Consider the following 14,796-nt stretch of genomic DNA (forward strand, 5'->3'; position numbering starts at 1 on the left):
GATAATTAAAAGGAGAAAGGATAGTCTTTTCGTCCAGTGGTGCTAGATCAGATATTCGTATACAAAAAGAGAGAGAAAGGAATGTTCAATGGTGTAACCATTTTAGAAAACAACCCCCTGGAGTAGGGAAAGGCTACCCATTCCAATATTCTGGCCTAGAGAATTCCATTGGGGGCTTAAAAAATGTGTCCATTGGGTCACAAAGAGTTGGACACAATTGAGAAACTTTCACTCACACTTCACAGGTCCTTAAAAAACTAAACATACACCTATCATATGATCTAATCAGTCTACTCCTAGGAAGTAAGAGAGCATAAACTCTTACAAAGTCTTATACATAGCACCTTTATTTGTAATACTCAGGAACTGGAAAAAATCCAAATGTCTAACAGATGACTGGATAAATTAATTATGGTATAATCCATATAATGGAATACTACTCAGTAGTAAAAAGGAATGAAAAATTGATATACACAAGACTCTGGATAAATTTCAAAACAATTCTGTTGAGTAAAAGAAGCCATACTCTCCCCCCACCCCAAATAGTACAATACTCTATGATTTTATTTATATAAAACTATAGAAAATGCAAGTTAACCTATAGTGACAAAAAACAAATCGGCAGTAACCTAGGGAGGGGACAAAAAGGAGTAGGGGGAAGTTTTGGGTTTTTTTCCTGGGGAAGTGTTATAAAGGTTCATGAGAAGATTAAGGGGTAATGAATATGTCTACCATCTTGATTGTGGTAATAGTTTACAGGTGTATACTTAGTCCAAAATTTATCAAATTGTACACTTTAAATATGTGTAGTTTACTATATGTTAATTATACCTCTGTACAGCTGCATAGAACTTTGTAGCCGATAGAGCATCATTATGGGGTGGGTTAGGGGGCTTAAAAAAATGTGTACATGTTCCATTGCCAGCTCTTCTTGTGATCTATGGCAGTGATGAGTAGTTGTACCCCAGCAGTTTAGGTTTTAGAGCATGAAAAGGGATGCTAAAATGAAATTTTACTGTTTTAGGGTTTGAAAAATGCCCTCTCTTTTTATAGAGTGTATATGATAGTACATCTGAAATATTATATTCTCAGAAAGGCTGGGCCTCCGTGTAGAGGCTTTGAAATTGGTACGGTGGTTCCTGGCTAACTGTGTTCACCAAACGAATATGCTCAGGTGAAGGTGATGGTTGACTCTGGAGACCGGAAGCGAGCCATCAGTTCTGTGTGCGGCTACATTGTGTACCAGTGTAGTCGGCCAGCTCCTCTTCACTCCCGGGACCTGCACTCCATGATAGTGGCAGCTTTTCAGTGTCTCTGTGTCTGGCTGACAGAACACCCCGACATGCTTGATGAAAAGGTTAGTTTACTAGGTATTAAAACAGAAAATAGGAACCAAAATGTATATTGGGAAAATATCTTTTAAAAGAGAATATCTAAATTTAAATCCAATATTGCATACTTTAAGCTGAATATAACTTGTTATATTTCAGGAGAACACTTATCCTATTGAGTGTAACTGAAAAACTATCATCATGCTTATATAGTTGATCCTTGAATAGCATAGGGTTGAACTGTGTGGGTCCACTTACATGCAAATTTTTAAAAAACTGTAAATACTATTACATGATTTGTGATTGGTTGAACCCAGGCATGTGGAGCTGTGGATAGGGAGGAACTGCATATATGGAGGGCTGACTTTAATTTATATGTAAAACAGAAAAAAAAAAAAGAAAAAATAATTTATATGTGGATTTTTTTATTGTACTGGGGATCGATGCCTCTAACTCCCATGTTGCTCAGGGGTCAACTATATTTGATTGCAGATTAACCCATAGAGAAATTCTTTGAAAGATGGAGCTTTGGATAATTTATCTGCAAACAATCAGGATTGTGTTTTCTTGAAAGGATGGTAGCCTTGAGATGGCCAGAAGGTACTTTGGTCACCTATCATTAGACCAGAAAGGGAAGTTGATAACCAGGCTGCAAACCTAGAGAACACCTTGTTCGTAAAGGTTGCTTGTAGCTAAAAATTTCATTTCACAATGTTTCTTTCATTTTAAGTAAACGCAGATTATCTAGGCTGCTTTCTCTTACCATTGTAATACTTTTCTTATGGGAAGACAGTTATACAAGAATGCATAGTGTAAATAAAAGAAGAGATATCAGGCTTATTGGAAAATTATACAGAGCTTTATGTAGTTTATAAAAATAATACCATTGGTTAAATCTTAGTCATTTGCATGATGACTTATAGCATTAGGATACCAGAAATTGTTTTAAAAGTATACAGGTTAAAACAAAACAAAACAAAACAAAAAATGAAAGTATACAGGTTTAGCTGAATTACTGTTATATCTCTTTCAGTTATCTTTCACAATTTATAGTCCATGATAATTTTATAAGAATGGTGACTGATAAAATTGAAGTGAATTTATCATTACTTATTATCTAGATCTCTTAATACTCAAATTTAGATCTTTAAAGAACAATTTGAGGGGGGGGCAAGTTTATTTAATTAAATTATTATGAAGTTAATATGTACCTACCAAAGAAAATGAGAAATTAGAGTCCCACCACCAAAACACAACCAATATTGACCCTTGGATGTATTTCCTTGTCTTCTCATAAGATAGATGTATTACAAAAACTAATCTGCTTTTCCTTTTTCTAGGATTGCCTTAAGGAAGTGCTGGAAATTGTGGAACTGGGTATTTCAGGAAGCAAGTCCAAGAACAGTGAGCAAGAGGTCAAGTACAAAGGTGATAAGGAGCCAAACCCTGCCTCTATGAGAGTAAAGGATGCTGCTGAAGCCACCCTAACATGGTATGAAAGTGACGTCACAGGGATTGTGTCTAGGAGTTAGACAGGATTAGATGTGATCCTGTATTGTTTCATCTCCTCCCCACTTGTTCAACATTAAGTGACATAACCTGATTTAGAATACTTTTTCTCCAGAAATAAAATGGAAAAGAAACTGTCTTGTTCTTTTGGACCAAAGAAACCAGGATCTTGAGGCTAAAAGTTTGGGTCCTTGTTTTTCTATGCTGGCTGACAGTAATTCAAGTCATATCATGTTAGAGCTAGAAAGGATCTTGGAGAGCCTTACCCACACCCTCACTCTGATGGCTGAGTCCAGAGATTTCGATTACACCATTACCTCTTCTGCTTTCCAGCTTAGTGGTTTTTATTCTGTGCTACACCATTTATATTACATATTATAGGTTCATTCAGCCAAAACTTATAAACATCCTCTTACGAACTAGTAATAGAATTGTAAAAATAAATCAGGTTTAGTTTCCACACCCAGAGAGCTTCTAGTCCAATAGGGAGGAATAAGATATGAACACAAATATCTATAATATTAGCTGGAGAATAAATGCTCCAAGAGAAGGGGTACATATGGAATGCAGGTGTGTTGGAAGAAGGGAGTGAATACTTTCAGATTCAGGGAAGTCAGATTCCTGAGGAAAATCACATTGACCTGACTCTCAGAGAATGGATAGTTTGAGCTATAAGTCAGATTGCAGGGGTGGTTACGGCAGCAAGAGAAGATTCCTATTTCAAGCATTTGGTAATGAAGGGACGGAGACAGGTTGGTATCTTGAAAAAGTAGCAGAGAGAGTTGAAAGTTTATGTTTGGCCGGTTAGTTAGCAGAGTAGAAAGAGGGAAGAAAGGCAGTTTATTGACTGAAAGAGACAGATGGAGAAGATTGGGTAGAATTGGTACAGTTAGGAAGAAGTGGCTTATGAAAGGGTAAGTGTGGACGAGGATCCAGAAGAACATAAGAAGCAGGGAGGAGGAATGTCAGATCATACTGAGTTGGCTCATCTTGGTCTTCTTAGTAAAAGTGGTAAGACAGCTTGTGGGCTTCCCTGGTGGCTTAGCGGTAAAGAATTTGCCTGTAATGCAGGAGACAGGGATTTGATCCCTGGGTCACAAAGATCCCCTGGAGAAGGAAATGGCAAGCCACTGCAGTATTCTTGCCTTGGGGAATGCAATGTATAGAGCAGCCTGGCGGGCTACAGTCCATGGCATCTCAGCAGAGTCAGATACAACTCCCTGACTACACAAGAAGACGGCTTGCATAAGATTTGTATGCAAATGAGCCTTTTCCAAGAGAACTTGGGGCATGCACAATAAAGTTGGGTTTATTTCTGTTCCTCATGGGCTTAGGTTATTCAGTAAAGTTTTAGAAGCATGCTTGCTTTAGTTCATTCCTGCTCACTGTGCTGATGCTGGGCTTTCAGTGACTGTGGAGGTTTGGCTGATAGCTGGAAAATCAGATAAATGTGATTAATTACTAGAAATAATTATTAAAGTCCAGAGAGAAGACCATGTGTGGTCTGGGGTGGACTTAAAAAGGTTATTAAAAACTAAGATCTGATGTGTACCTTGAAGAATAAAAGGGATATGGAGAAAGGGAGAAGGATATTTCTCACTGGGACTCTGCATTATATAAAAATAAGTTTGCTCCATCCTAGCCTATGGATGGGACATTCCATTGAGAGTATGATTGGCAGCAAGGTTTGGATATAAGCCCAGAATGAGCAGAGAGTCATGCTTGTAGCCCTCAACCTAGGCAGGAGTTGTCTAGGTGGCTCATCTTATCTCTGCTGGCAGCTCTACAAAATGCCTCATGTCTTCAAGAGGGCCCTAAAGAGCCATCATGAAACATCCAAAACCAATTTTCTCTGTTCCCACACAGTTAGAGCTTTGTGTCAGTATCATGACTGTTTTCCAGCTATGCAAACTCAAAATTTTGACTCTTTCTGTTTATCTCTGTTTTATCTGTCTTTCCCCATATAAACTCAGTGACTAAGTCTGGTAGAATTTAATTTTGAAAGTATTTCCTCCATTCCCTCAGACCTCAGCATCCTAGTCCAGGCCCGTCTCACTTTCTGTCTGATTTCCCTATTTTCAATCTCCTACTCTTTTCATTTTGCATTCTGTTACTGAACTCATCATCTTAGATACTGTGCTTATTCTGCTGTGTGAGTGATTGAAAACAGAAGATTTCTGTTTATTGCCATATGCTGTGAAATTTTTGGTCTGGTGTTCAAGGCCCTCCTTGAGTCCCCACTCAAACTGTGATCTTTCCTAGCACAATCCTTCTGCCCCAGCTGGCTGGCCACTTGTGGCTGTGAACTGCACGTGTTCATACCTGTCTGTCTGCTTCCCCTGCGTTTCTCTTGGCCACATCCTCCACTGTTAGCTGCTCACATCACATCTAGCTACCTTTGTGGAACCTTCTTTGATTACTCTGCTTCTTTTCCACACCTCTGTGTTCATTCAGTCTGACCCTGCCACACTACATGAATTCTATGGTGTCATGATCACACCTGGTCGTATTTGATACGTGGTAGTCTTAGCTCCCCACCCTGGGTAGAGGCCCCATTTCCCTTTTTACACCCCTCACAGTGTGAGCACACAGGAGATGGCTACAGAATGCAGATCAACTTGGTGGTGGTTTTCCCCTTGCTGTATAATATACATTAGGACTCTTGGAAGTCATTTCAATAGCCCCTCTGCTTAGTCATTTTTAAGAGTTATTTACCAAGTTATTTAGCCTCTAATTTGGGGATACTTTAACCCCCCAAGTGCCCATTTCATTTTAATTGTTGATAACTTGGTGTTTACATCGAGCTGAAATCTCTCCCGCTTTAACTTCTACCCATTTGTTCTGATTCAGACTTTTGATCGTGAAATTCTTTTTTTCCAGAGTGGGGATATCTGAAGACAATGCTTGTGTTCTTTTGTTTGTTTTTTATTTTACATTTTGGCTGCATCCCCTGGTAGGTGGGATCTTAGTTCCCTGACCAGGAATAAAACCTACACCCCTGCATTGGAAGGCAGTTTTAGCTGCTGGGCCACTGAAGGAATTCCAACAATGCTCATGTTCTTTCTCATTCATTTCTGCCAGTACCTTTAACTGTTTTTCATATGACAGGGATTTAAAGTACTTTTTATCCTAGTCATTTTTCTTTCAGTGGCATTGGTTTGACTGTGTACCTCTTTAAAGGGTGATCACCTTTAAACTCTGTAGAATATTGTATTTTCATTAAAATTGGGTTTTTGAGAACCTAGTCAAGGCAAACTTTAGAGGCTTTTATTTATTTATTTATTTTTTAACACATTTACCTTTTGTCTTTCTCATCCTGAACACTTATTTTGGGGTGTTTGGATGTAATATATAGAATTTTACATTTAAACTTGAAATTTCTTTATGTAAGATTTACCTTATTATTTTTAATCTTTTAAGATTCTTTTGGATCCCAGCTCTTACTCTGTCTGGTAATATTAACTCTGCAGCTCAACTTTAGGTCAACTGCAGATTTAATGAGCCTGCCCTGTGTGTCTTAATCAGAAACTCTGATAAGAATATTGAACAGAAAAAGACTGACAAAGCACATGATAAGAGATTTCCCTTCTGGTTCACAGGGATTTTTAAATCTTATCTATAAGTTTTTAATGATATACTGCCAAGTAAGTTGCATGTCTTAATTTCAAAGATACTTCTCTGCCTTTCCAGTCTAGTCATTATCAAGAAGAGAAAATGTAGTTAGGCTGGTGTGATTTGATCTTGGTGACCTATTCCCTTCCCAGCACCCTATATTTTGATAATGTCTTAAAATCTTGCATGGAACATAAGCTTACATGGTCCATATGCTTGTGACAGCCATCTCTGTTCCATATTAGAAAACCCATGTTTTTCCCATTACTGGTTTTCTACAAATCCTTAGGCCTGAACTCATCATGAAATTCTCCTTGTCTTTGAAATTCTTAAATAGTCCTTGTCCTAGGAGGAAAAAAAATGGAGGAAGAAGTATCTGTTGAGCAGTGTTGTCTTCTGTTATCAGAGAGATTTGGGTTCAAGCTTTAGAATGAAAGAGAAGAGGAGAGGCTACTCAAGCTGAGAATTGCAATGATGAAAGTAGTGGTGGGGAATACTAATTTTCCAAATGAGTTGCTTTGGAAGGGTCTGATGATATTAGGACCACAAGATGAAATCTTTATGTTTTCTTAACAAGATTCTTTCTGTGTTTCAGTTTCTTAATTATGAAATGGGAATAATAATGGTTCCTATTTCATAGGGTTGTTATAATAAATAAATAAAATGTTATGTGTCAAGAGCTTAGCTCTAGACTCTGGCACATAGTAAGTGGTATTGTATAAGTTATTACTACTGTTCCTTGAAGACATGCAGGAATCTCTGTGGATGTAAACATTTTGGAATGTTTAGGCTTGATCAGTTGAATTCTAATTTAAAAAGTATTTTTTTCTTACATATTCTCATTTAATAATTACAGCAATCCTGTAAGATGTAGCTACTAGTGCATCTAGTTCCTGGTCTGTAAAATGAGGATAGCTGTTCATGGCCACACAGTGAGAGGGCAGCAGGTCTTGGTTTCTGGTCTTTTAATGATCACTTAGCTCTTCTGAGCCTGAGTTTCCTCAGCTGGAAAGTTGAGGGGATTTGGCTGATCTTCAGATCCTTGTCTGGGTCTAGAATGCTTTAGCTAGCATAGTCCTTAAACCTGGAGTGTGCATATTTTTAAAATATATCTTTAGGAGCTTCATGATTTGGAAGTATGATTGGTCAGGTCCCCTGGGGAGCAGGCTTTGAGAGAGAAATTTACCTGTAAGAGGTTTATTGGAAAGTGCTGTCAGGATCAACCCTTTTGGGGGAATGAGGAAAGTCAGACTGAGCAGAGGGAAGAACCAAACTATGATGCATTTGCAGCAAAGAGCTCTGGAGCTGGGCTGGCCCTTCAGGAGTCTCTCATGTTGGAGCCTGGGTACTGGGAATAAAGTGGTTCTCATTGGCCTCTCCAGGACTCAGCTGAAAGTTAGGGCCACTGTCTCCCTGTATCTGGGGCAGTGGATCTTTCCAGTTTTGGAGAGGGAATCTGGACAGCACACCACAACATCCACCACAGGGAGTAAATCTGACCCTCAAAGAGGAAGCATGGCTGTGGTCAGATAAATCTAGAGAGACAGATTGATGCATGGGGTAAAGTTATGGTCTTACTTTGGGAATTAACTGTTATCTTTTGCATTCTCTCTAGTATTATGCAGTTGCTTGGCGCATTTCCTTCACCCAGTGGTCCTGCCTCTCCTTGTAGTCTGGTGAACGAGACCACTTTGATCAAATACTCCAGACTGCCAACCATAAACAAACATAGTTTCCGGTACTTTGTCTTGGATAACAGTGTCATCCTGGCAATGCTGGAGCAACCTCTTGGAAATGAACAGAGTAAGTTTCAGCACTTTGGGCTTTTTCCATCGCTAAATCAACATGTCTATCAATATTAGCAAGCTGTCTCTGGGATCGGGGAAGGAAAGACAAATTTTAAGTAATTTTGCATTTGTCAAAAAAGGCTTCTAGCTGATAACATAATAGCAACTGAAAAGCAGAGGGTCAGAAAGTGGAATATACATATGAAATAGAATCTTTTAGAGGCTCTTAATGTATATCTATTAGAAAAGAGCTCCATAGCTGTATAAAAAGTTTATATTGATAGAATATTTTCTGTTGTTCCCTGTGTATGAAAATGATTATTCCTCTTCCTTCCTTCTTGGCCTTTGGATCCTGCACCTCTCCTGTCCCACCTTCACTCCACATTGTTCTTTTTCAGTTATTGTTGCCACCCAAACAGGCTGGGAATTGGAGGAGTCATCTTCACCTGCTCCTTCCTGTTACTCCCTTATGTATTTGGTTTCCAAGTTTCTCTTCCCTTAGTGACTTTGGCATCTTCTGTTCTCTGCATTCCTCCCAATACAACCAAATGCAGGACTTTTATTTCTAGATTATTGCAGTTGCTTCTTACCTGATCTGATTGTCCCTCCTTCCAGTTCCAAAATTCATCACCCTTCCCTCCATCCTGCTTGCTGCCACTGGTGCCTCCATCCTCAAATGTAGATCCGATCATGCCCGTGCCCTCCTGAAAATCCTTCATTGATTTTCCATTGATGCAACATGCACTGTTTTCTTCCCATCTTTCCCCCAGTTACAGCCATCTCAAGGTGTATTACCCCTGCAGTGCAGACTGCTCAAAGTACATTTTTTTTCAATTGGAATCAACCAGTATGTAAAAGAAGCATATTCTTATAGAAATCCTTATTGCTGGGAAGGGGAAGGAAAGTGAAGATTACAGAACCTTTAGGCATACAGGAACCCAGGGAATCTACAGATGAAGAAAGTAGGGCTCAGAGAGGGTATTTGACTTGTTCATGAAATGAAACTAGATGTTTCCCAGAAGTTCAGGGAAATAACCACCAGAGATGTCCTTCATGTTATGGTAAAATATAGTGATTTTAATAAGAACTAGGTGGGGCTTTTAATTGTTGCCCAACTCCAGAAGCACTGGTCCCAGGTCTTTCCTGCAGGTACCTCATCCTTCTCTACCTTAGACCTGGGATTGCTTGACTTTTTCCCCTGGCTTGTATTAATTATTCCTGGCTCCTCCTGCTTCCCACTCCCAAGCTACCTGCTATAAGAGTCTATAAAATACCAGTCTCTCCTCCAGGTTTCCTGCCTGGAAGGGTGTCAGCCCTTTTCCAAATTTTTTAAGACTCCACTCCTCTCATTCTAAGTGATTTCATTACATTGAAAGTCTACCAAAAATATGAACAATTGGGATTATTTAGATGTACAAGGACATTTTAAAACAACAGTAAGAGAAGTTTGAACAAGTTTGACTGCTAGACCAGAGGAAAAAGAAAGGACCAGGAAGAAGGATCTAGGTGCTTAAGAAATCCATTCTGCGTTCATTCCCCCTTGGGATGCCTGCCAGTGGTGGGCAGCAGGACACAAAGGCATGGGTGAATGTGACCTCAGCATCACAAGCACCCAGCCTGCCTTTTGCATTTAGACCGTCTGCAACACTGACAGTTAAGAGTATTTGCCAGTATAATGTTTCCAAAAAGTGTGTATATGTACTGCTGGAGGTATGTGATAATGATGTTATTTTATGTATTTTTAAACAGGTGTTTTAAAAATATATAATTAACACACCAGAGTTCCTGGTTTTCCTTTTAAGGATATAATTTCCTTTTGAAAAAACAGAAAAAGGAAGAAAGACGTTAATAAAGAAAGTAGGATAATAGCCACAGCGGTACATGGGTATGGCAGAATCCGCAGAGGTGTTCACAAAGGGGAAGAGCGAGAGGAGCGCTGTGCCAGGGCTGCGTTTAGTAGAGGCTCTAAAATAGACAGCAGGTGTATTTTATATGTTGCCGGAAATAAAAACTTTTCCACCAACATTTTATTCTAGATGATTTTTTCCCCTCTGTCACTGTGCTCGTCCGGGGAATGTCTGGAAGACTTGCTTGGGCACAACAACTTTGCCTTTTACCCAGAGGAGCAAAAGCAAATCAGAAGGTATCCATCAGAAGTTACAGGGGAGTGGCTAGGAGTGAGTGCCTGTGTATGCGTTTGTGTGTGTTGTGATTTAAAGGTTAAATAATATTCCAACAAAAATAACAGAGAAAATAAATATTTTTGATCCTAGCCAGGTTCTCAGTGAGTTCACATCAGAATCATCTTAGGAGGCTAGAATTCCAGGTCCACTGAAATACTCTTTAAAGACATCTTCAAGGCAGGTGTAATTTCAGAAAGCTTTCTGGGTGCCTCTGACATCCACTTAAGATTAAGAAGTGCTCTTCTGAGTATGGCTGAGTCCCTTTGCTGTCCACTTGAAACTGTCACAACATTGTTAATCAGCTATACTTCTAAGTAAAATGAAAAGTTAAAAAGAACTGCTGTTCTGAAGAGTGGCCCCACCTTTTTTCATGGAATGTTAAATAAAATCTACGTACATGCCATGTGAAAAACATGTGGCCAGATCCTAGATGTCTCTGTCAACAGTACTTAGTTTCTGATTGTTTCATTTAACTGTCTAACTGGCAGTATGCTCTGTAATTTTTTAATGTACTGTATAATTTAATGAAGTCTTTCTTTGGGGTGGCACAGCTTATTTCTTTATAACAGCTGTAATTATGTGAATAAAATTTGCTCAGGGGAGAAAGTTGGAAAATGAAAATAATGAAGAAGGTATTTTAAGTCACTCTTCAGAAGTAGACAGCCTCTGTTTTAGTGGATTTTCTTCCAATCTTTTTTTCCCTTTCTGTACCTAACACTTCAATAGAATTTAGTCATTTTGTATACTGCTCTTTTCATTTTTTATCACATTGTAAGCTTTTACTTACGTTATTAAAAATTCTTTAAAACATGGCTTAATAAAATTTTACCAGCATTTGAGAGAGAAATTCACAAAATTAGAGTACGTGCCTAAAATAATTCAACATTCTTAGACGTTGCTGTTGCATAACATGCGTTTGCTCTGAGGAGCACATGCCTCTTTTCTCCTAGTGGCGTCATACCCGTCACCAATCTGTCAGCAACACTATAAGCCACTCAGTCCCGTTAAAGACTGAGGAGGAAGGAGGTCAGAAAAGGCACTAAAACCTGTTTGACAGTTTAATATGTGCCATATATATATTTTTTTTAATCCTTGCAGCAGTCTTGTGATATGTTGTTTCCGTTTGTCACATGTGGAAAGAGAAGTCACATAGTTCATATATGTTTATTAAAGCACGGATTTGGAGCCATGAAGACCTAGATTCAGTGCCAGACTTTTTCAGTTAAGCGATGCTAAGTTTCTAATGATTGAATTCACTGTCTAGAGATGCCCAGTGGATGTCAACTTGTATGATTTGAGAGCTGTTGGGGGAAGAAGGAAGTTTGAGCCTTAAATTTGGAAATGCCTTATCTATTAGCTTATCACTGAATGTGGAAGATTCAGGCCTGGTACAATAGAGGTCCGTAACACACATATCAGTTGCAAAAATCTGTAAGTTGATGAAGATTTTTATAAAAATAAAAAAGAGTACACTGGTGCCTTTACCATTAGCAATAGTATTTGCAGATTTTTACTGAGATTCTGTGTTTTGTAACCCTAGGGAAACATAGACATCTAAGAGACCAGGGAAATACATGTCATTTTGGATGGCACCAAATGTAATAAACATAGTGTTGTTTTTTTAACAGCTTTTTGTGCCTGAACCTCGTCCAGTTCCTAAAAATGATGTTGGACTTAAATATACTGTGAAACATCGACCATTTCCTGAAGAGGTGGATAAGATTCCTTTTGTGAAAGCAGATCTGAGCATTCCAGATTTGCATGAAATCGTCACGGAAGAAGTAAGATAAATTATTACTAGCTGTTGTTAAGAGAATGACTATAAACATCCTTAAACAACTTCTGTGATCAAGATACTGCCTTTGTTCGGAATTCCTGGAGGTGGTTCTTAAGATGACCTAGATGTTTGTCATCCAGGAGGTTGCCATGTAGTAAGACAAATAGAGACTGTGGCTAAGTGAAAGGAACTTGACATCGGGCTGCCGATGTCCAAAGGAACCAGTCTAAAGGAACTGGACTGGTCTGTGGTTTCATTAGTGTGAGGGCATGATCCAACCCTAGTGGAGGATATTTGGAGAGGGGAGACCAATTTAGAGACCGTTATGACAACTCAGGCAGGGGATGGGAAGGACTGCTTTATTGGTAGTATAAAGTTTAAATATATGGCATGTCTCATAGAAATATTTTGATCCAGACAGTCTTGGATTGATGAGGGATAGAAAAGAGCTGAAGAACTTTAGATTTTAGGCTTGAGTGGCAAAGATAATAGTGCCATTTATAGAAATATAGATACTAGGAAGAGGACAGATTAGAAAAAAATTACTTGGCTTTAGATTAATTTAGGTACTTAACTAGATTAAATAATTGGTTGCTTAGGTCAAGGAAGAAGAGTTCTAAGAAATGAAAGACGGGTATGTCAGGGCATGAGCAAATAGAAGGGCAGGTATGGAGGCTGCCTATAGTATCAGATGCTGGAGAGACTAGGGGAAGGAACACTAAGAAGAGGCCCCTGGATTTTGTTATGAAATGTTGGTGACCTTTGAGATCAAGTTCAAAGGAGTATTAAAGTGTAAGGTCTGGGGAATGAATGGTAAATGAGGAAAAGGCAGTGAATATAGGCTACACTGTTAACTGTTAGCAGTAAGGGGAAAGGTTGTTGTTTAGTTGCTAAAGTCATGTCCGACTCTGCAACTCTGTGGACTATAGCCTGCCAGGCTCCTCTGTGCATGGTATTCTCCAGGCAAGAATACTGGAATAAGTTGCCATTTCCTCCTCTAGGGGATCTTCCCGACCCAGGGATTGAACCTGCGTCTTTTGCATTGGCAGGTGGATTCTTTACCTCTGAGCCACCAGGGAAGCAAAAGGTACAGAGTAGAAAATAGAATGAGGAAATGGCCTAGTGAAGGAAAGTCAAGGCTAATTTTTCTTTTCTTTTCTTTTTTTTTAAATTTAAGAAGAATCAGAAGTAGAAGGAGCCAGTGAAGAAGGGTCAGCAGCCTACACTGTGAGGCAGGCTGGGGAAATGATAAGTAATAGAATAAGGCCCTGGAGGCAATTAGGTCAAGAAAATCTGTGATTGTATCTAGAAAAGGGGTCCTTCTGGTAAGATAGGAGAGAAGAGAGGCTTGGTTTAGGTTCAGAGACATTTAGAGGTGGAAAGAACGGAAATTGAAGCTGCTTCTGTAAATTTTAGTTCTTAGAAATGATATAGGGAAGTAAGGATGCTTCTTAAAATTGCGGGCAGCCCAGCTAGATTAAGTAGTATCATCTGTAGTGAAGTTATTTAACTCACTCTGCTGACTTTCTTCAAAAGTTCTTGGTATCCAGAGGCATAAATAAAAAAATCTGAGTGATATGGAGATTGGCCAGGTGAATAGAAGCATAAGGAATAACATAGCCATTTTATATGCTTAGAAGAGGGTATTAAGGTGTCAGATTTGGGGGTTTAGTTTTGGTTGGGACATAGATGAAGCCAGAAGCCTTGGAGAAATAGAGGGGTTGTTTACCCCACAGTGTTGGTAAAGGGAGAATGGGTATACAGGTGAGCTGTAAGAAAGGAATTTCAAAATTGAAGCTCTTGAAAGTACAGCACATTTGAAGTACAGAGTTTGTCATGAATGGCCAGAGTTGTGAAGGTTGAGGAAGTTGTAGGAATGTAGGCCAGGCTATTCACCAAAGAGGATGAAATTTTAAATAGGATAGATCAGAAGGAAAGCAGAGGTAACTCCCAAGAGTATAGCAGCTAATCCATGCAGTTGTGGACTTCAAAGAATGAGGAGATCCTTGCAGGACAAAGATGGACAGGGGTCTGGAAGAAGAGGGAAAATGATGTGGAACATGGAGGGGACATGGCAGAGAATGGCAACTCTGCCCCCTTTCTTGCCAGTGTAAAGGGAAGCAGAGACAGAATGGTTTCACTTATAGCGAGGAGATAAAGGAGCAATTTTTGAAGCTATAGGAACATTCTTGGGGTTTTATTTTAACTTTAAAACATTTTTGCTTGGTTTATGCGTATTTGCTCTTGGTTGTATTGAATTGAAGCTCAGTGTTGATCACTGAAAATTATCTTCTGTTTTGTTGCTTGCAGCCTTATTTTCATTTAAAAATTAAGATTAATCCTGATACAATAATTCCCCCAAAATGAAATGTTCGGTTTATTTCAGTTAGAAGAGAGACATGAAAAATTAAGGAATGGCATGGCCCAGCAGATCGCTTATGAAATACACCTTGAGCAACAAAGTGAGGAGGAATTGCAGAAGAGAAGTTTTCCTGATCCAGTTACAGATTGTAAGCCCCCACCCCCTGCCCAGGAATTCCAAACAGCACGTCTTTTCCTTTCACACTTCGGATTTTTGTCTTTAGAAGCATTGAAGG

The 14,796-nt window shown here is 39.1% G+C and overlaps 1 protein-coding gene across 4 annotated transcripts in view; it reads left to right on the top strand.

The window, feature by feature from the left end:
* Positions 1-14,796, top strand: part of RALGAPB (Ral GTPase activating protein non-catalytic subunit beta) — a 93,413-nt gene that overhangs the window by 57,077 nt on the left and 21,540 nt on the right. For all 4 annotated transcript variants that reach the window (XM_070801659.1, XM_070801658.1, XM_070801661.1 and 1 more), the window contains 6 exons: positions 1,175-1,357; positions 2,672-2,823; positions 8,068-8,255; positions 10,276-10,382; positions 12,051-12,203; positions 14,586-14,795. In XM_070801659.1, coding sequence (XP_070657760.1) covers positions 1,175-1,357; positions 2,672-2,823; positions 8,068-8,255; positions 10,276-10,382; positions 12,051-12,203; positions 14,586-14,795 — 993 coding nt within the window. The remainder of the gene's footprint in view (positions 1-1,174; positions 1,358-2,671; positions 2,824-8,067; positions 8,256-10,275; positions 10,383-12,050; positions 12,204-14,585; position 14,796) is intronic.

This window comes from Bos indicus, chromosome 13 (genome assembly GCF_029378745.1).
Source record: "Bos indicus isolate NIAB-ARS_2022 breed Sahiwal x Tharparkar chromosome 13, NIAB-ARS_B.indTharparkar_mat_pri_1.0, whole genome shotgun sequence".
Classification (NCBI taxonomy): Eukaryota; Metazoa; Chordata; class Mammalia; order Artiodactyla; family Bovidae; genus Bos; species Bos indicus.